The sequence below is a fragment of the Colletotrichum jinshuiense genome, chromosome 4 (assembly GCF_051148585.1).
Source record: "Colletotrichum jinshuiense chromosome 4, complete sequence".
In the NCBI taxonomy this organism is placed as follows: Eukaryota; Fungi; Ascomycota; class Sordariomycetes; order Glomerellales; family Glomerellaceae; genus Colletotrichum; species Colletotrichum jinshuiense.
The window spans coordinates 5,617,170-5,629,561 of record NC_139311.1 but is presented as its reverse complement, the minus strand read 5'-3'; the positions used below and the strand labels follow the sequence as shown (position 1 = coordinate 5,629,561).

The 12,392-nt window shown below is 51.5% G+C and overlaps 3 protein-coding genes across 3 annotated transcripts; 2 read left to right on the top strand and 1 right to left on the bottom strand.

Annotated features, from left to right (window-relative positions):
* Positions 1-437: 437 nt before the first annotated feature.
* EsH8_IV_001440 (alkaline-phosphatase-like protein) lies at positions 438-2,414 on the top strand (the record flags this gene model as incomplete). Its single annotated transcript, XM_083266330.1, has 3 exons — positions 438-1,740; positions 1,893-2,014; positions 2,070-2,414. 3 exons carry the CDS (start codon positions 438-440, stop codon positions 2,412-2,414), a joined length of 1,770 nt encoding a protein of 589 aa, XP_083125225.1.
* Positions 2,415-3,748: 1,334 nt separating this feature from the next.
* Positions 3,749-5,903, bottom strand: EsH8_IV_001439 (uncharacterized protein; the record flags this gene model as incomplete). Its single annotated transcript, XM_083266329.1, has 4 exons — positions 3,749-3,790; positions 3,849-4,916; positions 4,983-5,682; positions 5,743-5,903. 4 exons carry the CDS (start codon positions 5,901-5,903, stop codon positions 3,749-3,751), a joined length of 1,971 nt encoding a protein of 656 aa, XP_083125224.1.
* Positions 5,904-6,636: 733 nt separating this feature from the next.
* Positions 6,637-8,382, top strand: EsH8_IV_001438 (major facilitator superfamily domain-containing protein; the record flags this gene model as incomplete). Its single annotated transcript, XM_083266328.1, has 3 exons — positions 6,637-7,356; positions 7,410-7,487; positions 7,567-8,382. The coding sequence occupies 3 exons, from the start codon at positions 6,637-6,639 to the stop codon at positions 8,380-8,382; spliced, it is 1,614 nt and encodes a 537-aa protein (XP_083125223.1).
* Positions 8,383-12,392: the final 4,010 nt, after the last annotated feature.

The following is a 12,392-nucleotide window of genomic DNA, read 5'->3' as shown; positions in this document are numbered from 1 at the left end:
CGGTGGTTCTTTTCGGACATGTAGCGGGCCGAGATGAGGTAGTCGCCGTGGTTGTCCTTGTCAACGCTGTGCGAGCAGTAATATTACCAGTCGGGGTTGACACTTGCTGCGAGGCGGGAGATGGCATATGCCATGGCGGCGTTGAAAGACCTCATAATGAACGTGTTTGAGGTCCAAGATGACTGCCAATAGTACCTCTTAGCGGTAGTCTTGCCAGATGAACTTGCAACATTTCGACAGTCCATGACGTCGCGACATCCGACCCTCGGCACCGGAACGGACCCGGCTAGGGTCCGTGCCTAGCACTGGGTCTGTCGAGCACGCCATCTCCAAGAACTGGGAACCGTCAAATAAGAAAACGCCTAAGATGCAGCGCGCGCCCTCAACTGCTTCTCATGCGCGCGAGAGCTCAACCCCCGTAACAGTGCCACCTCACCATGCCAGCTTCGATATCCTGGGCGCTCGCCCTGATGCTGTATGCCGTGGCAGCATTGACCTTCCAAGGCGAACGAGAGCAGATACCACTGGCGCTGTCAAATGAGCGGAAGAATGTTGTCATCATCCTCACCGACGACCAGGACGCCACCATGGACAGCATCGCATATATGCCCCGGCTCAAGGAGCATATCATCGACCAGGGTGTATCGTTTACCAACCATTTCACGACCACAGCAATCTGCTGCCCGTCACGCGTGTCCCTCTGGACCGGCAGGCAGCCGCACAACACCAACGTCACAGATGTCGACCCCCCGTACGGCGGGTTTCCGAAGTTCATCGCCCAGGGCCTCAATGACGCATACCTCCCCGTGTGGCTCCAGGACGCCGGCTACGCCACGTTCTACGCAGGCAAAATGTTCAACTCGCACACAGTCAACAACTACAATGCGCCCTTCCTGGCCGGGTGGACAGCAAACAACTTCCTCCTCGACCCTGGCACGTACTCGTACCTCAACCCGATCTACCAGCGAAACCACGATGAGCCCATCCACCACAAGGGCCGCCACACGATGGAAGTTATCCAGGAACACGCAGCCCAATTGCTTGACGATGCCATTAACTCGGGCAATCCCTTCTTTGTCGCCCTGGCTCCCATAGCGCCGCACTCCAACATCGATGCCAATGACGGTGGTCCCCCGGTCATGACCGACCCGGTTCCTCTCCGACGGCACGCTGACCTATTCCAGGACGCCACCGTCCCGCGCACACGGAGCTTCAACCCCGACCGCCCCAGCGGCGCCAGCTGGATCGCTGGCCTTCCCCGCCTCAACGCCACCTCAGTCGCCGCCCTCGACGCCTTCTACCGGCAGCGCCTGCGCGCCCTACAGGGCGTAGACGAGCTCGTAGAGCAGGTCATCCGCCGTCTTGAGACTGCCGGGCGCCTCGATGATACGTACGTCATCTTCACCTCGGATAACGGCTACCACCTCGGCCAGCACCGCCTGCCGCCCGGCAAGGAGTGTGGCTACGACGAGGACATCCGGGTTCCGTTCTTTGTGCGTGGACCGGGCATCGCGAAAGGCGCCCGCATCGACGCCGTCACTGCCCACATCGACGTCGCGCCCACTCTGTTCCGGGTCGCTGGAATTGAACTCCGCAGTGACTTTGATGGTGCACCGATGCCGCTGCCACGTGAGTTTGGCCAGGAAGAAGACGACAACAACGACAACAATAACATTCGCGAACACGTCGCTGTAGAGTACTGGGGAACAGCTATTGCTGAAGGCCGGGTGGGTGGATTTGGTGAGTTTCTATCGTCCCCCTCCTCCCCCTCCTTCCTTGCCCCATTTCCCCTGAGCCCCCTATAACACCCTCTGAACGTGGGCGCCGTGCACGCGCGCCACACAACAACCCACGCCCACCCGGATCGTCATATGCTGACCACGACCATGTAGACGGCAACGGCCAGATCGTGATGGCGAATAACACGTATAAAGCAATCCGTCTGAGCAGTCAGCGGCGCAATCTGTACTACGCAGTGTGGTGCACCAATGAGCACGAGCTCTACGATCTCCAGGTACGTGTGGGTCTGAGGTACGCTTCCGGCAAGCGACTGACTTGGCCCTTCGCAGACCGATCCGCATCAGATGAACAACCTGTACCCTACCGCTAGACCTGCTGTTGCATGGATAGAGCGCCTCGTTGAACGCCTTGACAGCCTCATGATGGTCATGAAGTCGTGCAAGGGGGTGACGTGCCGCCAGCCGTGGGATGTTCTGCATCCCCCCAAGACGGTCAAAGACGGCGGCAGAGTGCGATCACTGGATGATGCCCTTCATCCCCGCTTCGACGCTTTCTATGCGGCCCAGGCTCGAGTGAGCTTTTCGCGGTGTGAGCCGGGGTATATTCCGTCTTCGGAGGGCCCGCAGGTCGGGTATCAGTACAAGGGTAGCTTGGGCTGGTCACACTGGGCGTGAAAAAGCTTGAGGAGCAGAATTCTAGAATCAACACTACCGCCTTAAGTGAAAAGTGATTATAGAGTAGGATTTCCCGAGAACACACACCGCATTGGCGGCACAACACGTACAACACCAGGTACTCGCTGGTCGTCACCGACTTAACTCCAAATCCGGCAATGACCGGAGGGGAGGTTCTGAAAGAGCAGGATCTTCTCTGTGACTGACTAGGAGCAGGCACACCTAATTGAGGGTACACATAGAAACACAAAGTGTAGATGTAAATAGGAAAATGATGTTGCATGGGAGTCTATTGTAGCGACTCAACCAGTTGGTGTGCTGGCCGGCGTAGCTATATAGTGTAGAACAAGGGATAATGATGCAGGTGCATCATTACTGAAGCTTTTGCTCTGTAGCGCAGTTGGTTGCCTTGACCTACTCGTGGCAAGTAGCGACGCTTGTCTTTAAAGGCAGCAGCTGACACTAGTGGTCGAGTATAAAACCTGATCACTTAAGTAGTCCCCGACTATAGCGAACCCCTGTCATCTATTAGTGTCATGCAGTTGTTTATACCTAGAGATAGCTTTAGAAGTGCAGGGTAATCTATTATAAAGCCAAGGAATCCCGCACGGCTTAGTTCTAAAAGAACCAAGAATCAGTCTTTGCTCTACAATATACCTATTATCTACCATTGCACTGCTCCTGACCTACCAAGCCATTGCATACAGTATATATATACTGTTTAAGTATCAACCTTGGCGCTCGATGAATATAAACCCCACTGTTAGATATCTAACTATAACACCTTATAACCCGCGCCGAGTTGTGGTTGATGCCCTCCTTGACGTCACCCCTCCAGAGCCGCATCGCATCTTCCACCTTCCACCGGGTCTCGAACTCAGCCACAATCTTCCGCAACCCCCCTATTCTTAGGGCGCTGTACGGCCACGCTACTCTATATTATGCATCATTAGTAATTCCGTAATAGAGACACTCGGTGCAGAAGAGAGCCCGGGCACGCTAGGCACTAGAAACTCGGCACTAAATGCTGTAGTTATCTGGAATTAGCAATACACTCTTTCAATATCAGTTTAGGACTCGGAAATCTAGGTAGTTAGGCTAATGGGAAAATATAGAAGACAAAGACTTAGGTAGTAAAGCAATATAATGGAAGAAAATAAAGGGGCCTAGATAATCACCTCTTATAGGCATTATCTAGTTTGGTTAATTACCTTCGTAGGTGTCCCAAGTAAACTGGTCAAGTGGCATAGTGGTGTCCTGGGGAGTGATAGTGGTAGATATATTACAAGACTTGCTTCTTGCTTGTTGCCCTTCCTGTAACCCCAGTATGAAAGTTAGATGTTCATCCGCCCGCTGGACTTCTCGAGATACCGAGCCTGAGTGCAGCCAAAGAGAGTAAGTGTTACGCAGCAGGCTGTGGATCTTGGTGCCTACGTCTTGATCTAGAGATACGTCGGGCTGTGACTTAGACAGCTGTACGTAGTAGCAGAGGATGCTGACACCTAGCAGAAAGACGGCCCGCGGCCGCGAGGATGTAAACATCCACCGTGCCCACCGAACGGGATATAACAACCCATCAGTCTGCGTCTCCTCTAACACTATCTGCTGGAACTCGAGGATCTTGATAGCAGCCTGTAGACAGGCCCGTCGTGAGTACTCGTAGCGCGGCTGGCAATATGAGGGCGCGAGGTACTTCCTGTGCAGCCAGATAGTGAGTCTCTGTATAGCGAGCTGGAGCAGGACGCGGTGTATAACGATCTGCGGCAGCACCATAAACGACTGGCTGAGAGGCTGCCACCGGAAGGTGATGGGCAGTGAGGCCTCGGCCTCCTGTAGCTTCCGATCCAGCTCCAGAATCTCAGTATACGGGTTTTCGCGGGTATCATTAACGAGGTCACTGACTAGCCCCATCATCTTGTCTATCCTGCTCTTCGCCAAACTGTAGAGCACGGGCGTCACCTCTGTCTCGGGTCGCGAGTGAGGGAGCTTGACGGTAGATTCATCAAAGTCTGTATCCAGCAAGTTGCGGGGCTCTGCCGTGTCATATTGCTGGAGTTTAAGGAGGCGTGGTAGTGCCATCTGACTTGACAAACGCAGGTCCATCTGTACGATAACAGCCCAGACTCGCCGTCGCATCTCACCGGCAAATGGGGAAATGTTATGGAAGTTCTGCGGGTCCCGGTGGTAGCCTTCACTCAAGGCAAGCTGTACGATGATGCCTTGTACGAGCCAGAGCCCGATTTCGGTGTCCTCGGACAGGAGGGACTCGCAAACAAGATAGTTGATCAGAGTTTCAATGACGTAGTCCCCACCCCTTGTGTACTGTCCTTGCATCAGACAGTGAAGAGTCTGTTCCTGAAATATGTGCACACGTTCTGGAGTTTCCGGATCTGCTGCCTCCTCAATCGACTGATGGTACAAGGTGGCGACGCACATTACGCTGAATAAGAGGCCGAGCCAGATGAATGGTACCGCAGCTGGGTCCTGCCAGAACTTTTCATACTACAACAGTGGTTCCAGCTGTTAGCGCACGAAGATATGTCAGGCAACAAGTAAAACGCGCTGTACCTCTAGGAGAAAATGACCACTGTGAAGTATTTCCGGCACGACCCCTTGTGCGTTGAAGTACCGTGCGACCATACGGTCCACAACGGGCCGGGCCGGGATTGACTTGAAAAGTTCGGCTTTCGTACCATGAACCGGTTCGTACAGCAGTCGAGGACCAGGGTTTCGATGGTTCGTATGTTCGCTGGTGTCAAGCATGCGGGCTGCTTCTTCCTCCTCGTAGTGGTCCCTGAGCTCCGAGATGCTGTCGAGGATGGCGGCCCAGTGGACGTTCCCAACGTAGTTGGCACCGACATGGTGTGAGTTCAGCCGCATACTGCCAGGTTCTGATGGCGTAGGGGACTCAGCACGATCCCTGCTGTGCGACAAGGACGCGTGTCTCATGGTCGACGTGGTTGTGTCCTCTTCAGCCGACACCGGCGGAGCCGTAGGGACGTTCTGTGGCGATGAACCCGGCAAGGCCTGAAAGGAACGCTCCAAGGCGTCTCGAACAAGGCTATCCGGAATCACAGCCGGTGTTTGCCGCGTCTGCTGCTCTTGCTGCTGCTGCCGGACCAGAGAGCGCACAAGCTCCTCGAGCTGCTGGATGCGGTCCCCAACACTGACTTTCGTCTTGCGTGGGCCAGCCGACTTGTAGGTGCAGGAGAAGCCAATTCCCCTGTCCGTACAGGTCTTGCATGGTAATTGGCGATCACATCGCACTCTGGAGGCTTTCCGTCAGTCCAAAACCCCATGGCAGAGGGCGACAAGGTGAGTGCATTACTTGCGACTCCTGCAGAAGGTACATGACAGCATAGGCTTCTCCCGCCGAAGATCTCGCAGCTGTGGCGGCGACTCTGCGGTATCATCATCGGGATTCTGGGGGATCAGATCAGGCGTTTTGATGCCAGTAAGTGGGTGGCCGAATGGATCCTGACGATCCATGGATTATGGGCTTATTTGGCTGACAGGCGATCAGATTACCGCAAGGGATGGCCAGTCATATCTATTGTGGCTTGCTTTCGACGTGATGAAGAACAAGAGTCCCCGATAGACACGAGCGGAAACCAGTGGGCAGAGAAGTGGACGGGGCAATCGACGGAGCAAGCTGGTGGACGCCGGGGGATGCGGACGGAGCTATCGACGGAGCAATCTACGGAGCAAGTTGGCAGGGATGGGGATGGGCTTCAACCTGTCCGGTGAGGTATTTTTAATCCTGCGTACCCTTGTCAGAGCAATCAAGTGGGGCCGGGAGCGTTCAACGGAGTTCGGCTCAAGACATGGTGCGTCGTCATTCTCATTCATGGGGAGCCTCATTGGGGATGCTCTACTTACCGTCTCAGCAGGAAGCCACTGCAAGCTGCAATTTGAACGAGAATGAAAGGCTCGACAAGCGAGGCCTTTACATTTTTCTAAATATTCATTCTTTATTCCTCCATGCCCGAAACATGCTTGGCAAGGTGTCAGTCCGTCCGTCCGCTGCCGTGAACAGCAGACCGGGGCCGGGGCATATCCGGAGCAAACATGCTGCCACCGCCTAACCAACCTCGATCACCTTCGTCCTTATAACCAATATACACCCTTCGTTTCTTCTGTTAATTTTCCATTGTGAAATCGTGCCTTGATAACAATTTGCCCAACAACCGAACCAAGGACAACTGCGACTATCTGACAAAAGATGCCTGAAAGTCGAGCCGACAGCGACGACACCGTCAACAATCCTGAAACCACCACTATGGTCGACCTCGGTGCTACCGTTTCGAAAAGATCTGATCGTGAAAATGGCTATGTTGTTGATGGCGGGATAAAAGGACACACGGCCGCACCGGACCACAGCAAGTGTGCAAATGCGAACAAGGATGCCAAAAATGGTTCACCGTTAGCTGGCGAGACAACTGCCGCACCTGACCCGAATATCGTCGACTGGGACGGTCCCGACGACCCTGCAAACCCGCACAACTGGTCTAAGGCGTACAAGTTGACCAACGTAGTGGTCGTCAGCTTGTCTGTGCTCTACACTAACCTCGCAACCACCATGTTCGCCCCCGGCGCCCCAAGCATGCAGCGCGAGTTCGGCTTCAAAAGCAGTACTGTTGAGATCATGACCATCACCATGGCATCGCTCGGCTTCGCTGTGGGTCAGCTGTTTATTACCCCCCTATCCGAGGTCTTTGGCCGCATGCCGATCTACCGGGCTAGCTCCATCTTTTACCTCGGCTTCACTGCCGGCTGTGCGCGCAGCACCAGCGTTGCTGAGTTTCTTGTCTTCCGATTGTTGACAGGCTTAGCTGCTGCTTCCTACATGTCGACGGGCGGCGGCACCGTCGCCGATCTCTTGCGAATGGAGGAGAGGGGTGTCGCAATGGCTATTTTCACTGCGGGACCGCTCTTCGGCCCTGTCAGTTCTCCGTTGTACATGTCAGACAAGAAGGAAGCTAACTGTGTTGCTAGGTCCTCGGTCCTATCGTAGGAGGATTTGTGGTCGAGAATATGGGATGGAGATGGTGTTTCTATCTTATTTTGACGCTCGTGAGTATAGTCCTGTTACTTCAACCTCCCCAATTCTGCGTCGTAGAACAACGCTGACAGTATTTGATGCTGCAACTAGGCTGGCGCTGTCACTGTCGTCACTTTTCTGTTCATGCACGAGACGAAGTCTGTCAACATACTCAAGGCCAAGGCTGCTCGACTTCGTAGAGAGACGGGCAGTCCAAAGTTGCGCGCCAAGGGCGACAAGCAGACCCCTGTGCAGCAGCTGGTGTTGCATGCTATGATCCGTCCTATGAAAATCCTTTTCACTTCGCCTATTGTCGCACTCATCGCGCTATACATAGCCTTCAACTTTGGAGTCACCATGCTCCTCTTCGCTACCTTCCCGACTGTCTACGAGAATACCTACTACTGGAGCGTCAGTATTTCCGGACTGGCATACATCGGCGTCGGCATTGGCTGCGCTATCGGTGTCGTCATCTTTGCCAAGCTCAGCGATCGTCTTCTGAATACTGAAGGGGGAGCCTACCGCGCAGAACGGCGCCTGATCATGATGATGTTCGTATCTCCGCTCTTCCCTATCGGCCTCTTCATTTACGGCTGGACTACCGAGAATAAGGTGCACTGGGTGGTGCCAATCATCGGCACCGTCATCTGCGGGCCCGGGGCCGTCATCATCAACTCGTCGTCACAGACATACATCATCGACATCTTTGGGCCACAGGCAGCGGCATCCGCCCTTGCGGCCATCACGCTGCTGCGCAACCTGATGGGGGCTTTTCTGCCCCTTGCCGCCCCGGGACTCTACGCCACCTTGGGCCTGGGCTGGGGAAATAGCGTGTTGGCATTCATCACAGTACTTTTTATACCCGTGCCATTTTACTTCTATTGGCGTGGAGAATCCCTTCGGAAAGTTTTTCCCCCAAAAATCTGAAGACAAAAAAGGAACGATTGTGGTCGCTCCGCGACATTAGTTGATAATTCGCCTTGTCCGCCGACTGCTGCCGCCCCCACGGAAGTGCAATCTACCCAACTCAATTGTCAATCATGCGTTCAAACGCTGATTTTCTTTGTCTGTTTGTGTTACGTGGATAAAAGCGACAAATTACTTGGACATATCGTTACTTTTCTCGTTATTAGACTGTACCATATCTTGATAGAAATACGTTGGAGCCCGAGACCGCGGTGGTCGTCTATAATACCCTGCACATTGATAAAATAGCCTCATAGAGAACCCAATCAGCTATTAATGTAAACTGGCTCGCTAATGTTAGTCTCATTGCGCTAACACTCTTCACGGCTTTGAGAAGGACCTGGATCCGGCCGAACCCGAAGAACTAGCCTGAGCATGAAACGCATACCAGGTAAGGTCGCCATCTTTTCTATTCTGGCTATTGTAAAGAGCGCAATTAAAAATTAGCGATGAGATGACTCCATCTCATCGTGCTAACGGTTAAATGTGAGCTGAAGCAGGCATGCCAAGTAATAAAAGGAACCATGCAAGGATGCTTTTCTGGGACGCCTCTCCTTTCTCGCGCGGATCTTTTACTGCCGGATCCGGGGACATTCCAAATTAGAGTTATACAAATATCCTTGTGCATTTGTGGCTAAGACAGGCGGGGAAAAGCCAAAGAAGCATGTGGTTACCAGCAAAAGGTTGTTTTGTTTTCTTGTGGCCTCAAGAAGCTGTATTAACTGTGCTGAAAGGCACATTTCTACGGCCTGGTAGAGCATACTTATATATGGTGCTGCAGGTACAGTTGCTTCTGGAGGCACGCCTTCTAGGACTGCTCCAGGCATCAATGGCGCAGGTATATTGGTAATTGACGATGCACACCACACCAGACCAAAAGATCGAAGACCAAATAAAGCAGGTCAGGTTATCTACTAGAAATAGGATAATTCATATGAATCGATTTATTTCAACTGACTATTCACTAAGACTACTTCGCAATGCTTCTGTGATGAACCTTGTCGTATTTTTACGTCTCGTCTTTTATTTATTTACTAAAGGCCTAGACACTCACGCGATTTAACTTTACCAACTTGGGAAACAGAACTCAACAGCGTGAGCCACTATCCTCGTGGTTTATTTCGGGATTCACATGTAGACATCTTGTATGGCAGCTTCGATATCACGGGCACGTTGTGGCTGCTTATCCCGTCCTCAGCTGCAATCGTAGAGGCAAAAGCTTAGCCCCCCTACTAGTACCAAAACATCCCTTGAAATTCCTAACGCTCCAACAGCAGCGATGGGAATGTAGATTACTGATCTCGGCGGCTTCTGCCGCAACGCCCAAAACACCTCTGGGAGGTCTTAGCCATAGGAGGGTTCTTCAGCTTGCGCTGCATCTGTCTCCACAGACTAGTTCTAGAAGCGGCCGCATCCGGTGAATGATTTACTAGTCTCATTTGACAAAGCAGTCTTGTCTTAATTAAAAGATCGTGTAAAGCTTATCTCGCCTCTATAATAATGCACCCAAATCATTGACAAAGGTATATTAACATATGTTGCTTGACTGTTGCCCCCATGCTGGGCCGCTAATGGATTTGCCCTACAACATCTCGAATACAGCAAACGAAGCAGCAAACGAAGCAGCAAACTACAAACGAAGATGGCCACTTTGGTCCCAAACCATGCCCTTGATTCGGAATCCAGGGTTGCCGATATCATTGCGTTATCTACTGCTACATGCGTCATTGCCTTTACTGCGGTGGGACTACGCTTCTGGACTCGCCTTTTCTACAGCAAATGCTTTGGAATGGACGATTGGTGGATTCTAGCAGCCATGGTAGTTACAGGTCGGTTCTTTGGTGGAGTTGATACCTTGCTGACTTCGCCCAAGGTTTTCACTTTAGGAACCACTTTTACGGTTGCATTTCGTTAGTAGTTCACTCACCTAGGACTACAAAATACGTCTTTCCGACTAACATAGGCCCTAGGAACTCAGTTTGGCCTCGGTAGACATGGTTGGATGTCGGAGCAATGGATGACGATGCCTCAAATGAAGGTATTCCATCTCCTGGCTTCATGAAATCTACTGTGGGCCTATTTTCTAACAGCAACCTCACGTCGTAGATTTTCTACGCTAGTATTATTCTTTACAACGCTACTTTAATTTCAGTCAGGATGTCTTTCCTATCCTTTTACCGCCGTGTCTTTCCAACGCCGGGAATGACCAAACTCTGCTTTTGGTTCATGATCGGCAACGGAATTTGGGGTGCTGTCGCGTTAACACTCAGCACGGTAACATGTTTGCCTATCAGGGGATTCTGGGACTTTTCAGTGAAGGCCAAATGTCTACCAAATACAGTGGACTGGTACTTTCTGTCACTGACTATGATTGTTACGGATTTCGCAATTCTCATTTTACCTTTGCCGGCCGTTCGCAAGCTCAACACATCCCGCAGACGGAAGATTGTCTTACTTGGTTGCTTCTCTATGGGGTTCTTGTGAGTTTACACACATTCCCTCAACAGGATGTACGTCTTGGGGGCTAACAGAAATATCACCACTTAGGACCTGCCTAATCTCAACTATCCGGCTGTATAGCCTAAAGTTTGCTGCCGAGACGAATGACCCAAACTGGGGCGCCGTGGATGCTGCTATGTGGTCGGTAGCAGAGTGCAACGTGGCTGTTCTTTGCGCCTGCATTCCAACTCTAAGACCACTGGCAAACAGAGTCTACGAAAGGTTCTCAAGTAGCGATAAAAACGAGAAAGTCCGTGTCAATAGTTCACCCTCTGAGCGCACCAACAGCAGCAATCAAGTCGACGGAGGTTACAACCAAGTATAAAGAGCCATATCAGAGTTTTCAAATTAAAGAATTTGAAAGGTTAGGAAGCAGAATATAATGTGCATTCGCTTCTGAGTAAACCTCTTAGGATCGATTCCATTATCAGCCTTCAACACTCTTAAGAAGCGTAATTGTTTGGAGCGTAACTTTCATCGGCCTAGACAATCGTAGATTGTCATGAATGAATGGTATCCATTTATTTCTATGCCGCGGGTAAAGGAATATAGATCCTGGCACACCGTCTTTTTGCTAGTCTTGCCGGCCCGGTTCGATTTTGGTGGCAGTATATGAAAACTCCATCTTTAGCATTGCCTGCTGCGCGTAGTATTCGCTGAGTAGCCAGCTGTCAACATACTTGCGGCCGCGCTATCATGGGATTTCTACTTCCCGAATGTAGCGGCGGGTCACAAACTCATGCGGTGAGAAACGAACATGAGTCTAAATCTGAAACCAAAATACCGCGTCGTAAACAAAGCATGAATTGATCCATGACCATGAATTGATTGATCCGTTGCATCAAGTTCTACCCTTCATGGTTTTATGGCATATTAACGCGTCGCAGATTGCTGCCTCCTTAGGTTCCCGTTTTTCAACGTAGCATCGTTGAGGCTCATAAAAAGACCCACCGGGAACTGATCACATCGTCATGGTGAAGCAACTCAGTGTCATGGAGACGAATCTAAAAAGAATTTAAAGAAGGGAGGACCACAAGTGTATTAGGTCCCTACTGGACATAAGATCATGTGACGACACCTAGAGAGTCGTCAGTGCAAGGGGTGGAAAGTAGACCCTACGAGGCTATAATAACCCAACGTTTGTGAAGGATTTTAATTTTTAAATCAATGTAAACTACTTTAACCGGTCGGATGGTGGCCTATTTGAGAGGCTACAAAAGTTAGGGTTAAGTAATCTTAGACAACAGCGTGAATATACATGAGCAAGTGGTAGGGTTGATGAGGTTCTCCAGGAGCCTCTGCGATGATGTTGCCAAATTTCTTTATAATTTAGGGTCTAAATATATATGCTTATATGTCCGGCTTCTCTTGTGGAAGACGCGTAACCGCTGCCGCCATGACTTAATGAATCTCATCCGCAGCCTTACATGTACTCGGGGCCTAGCCTATGTACTGGACTCCTCGTGTGTTTG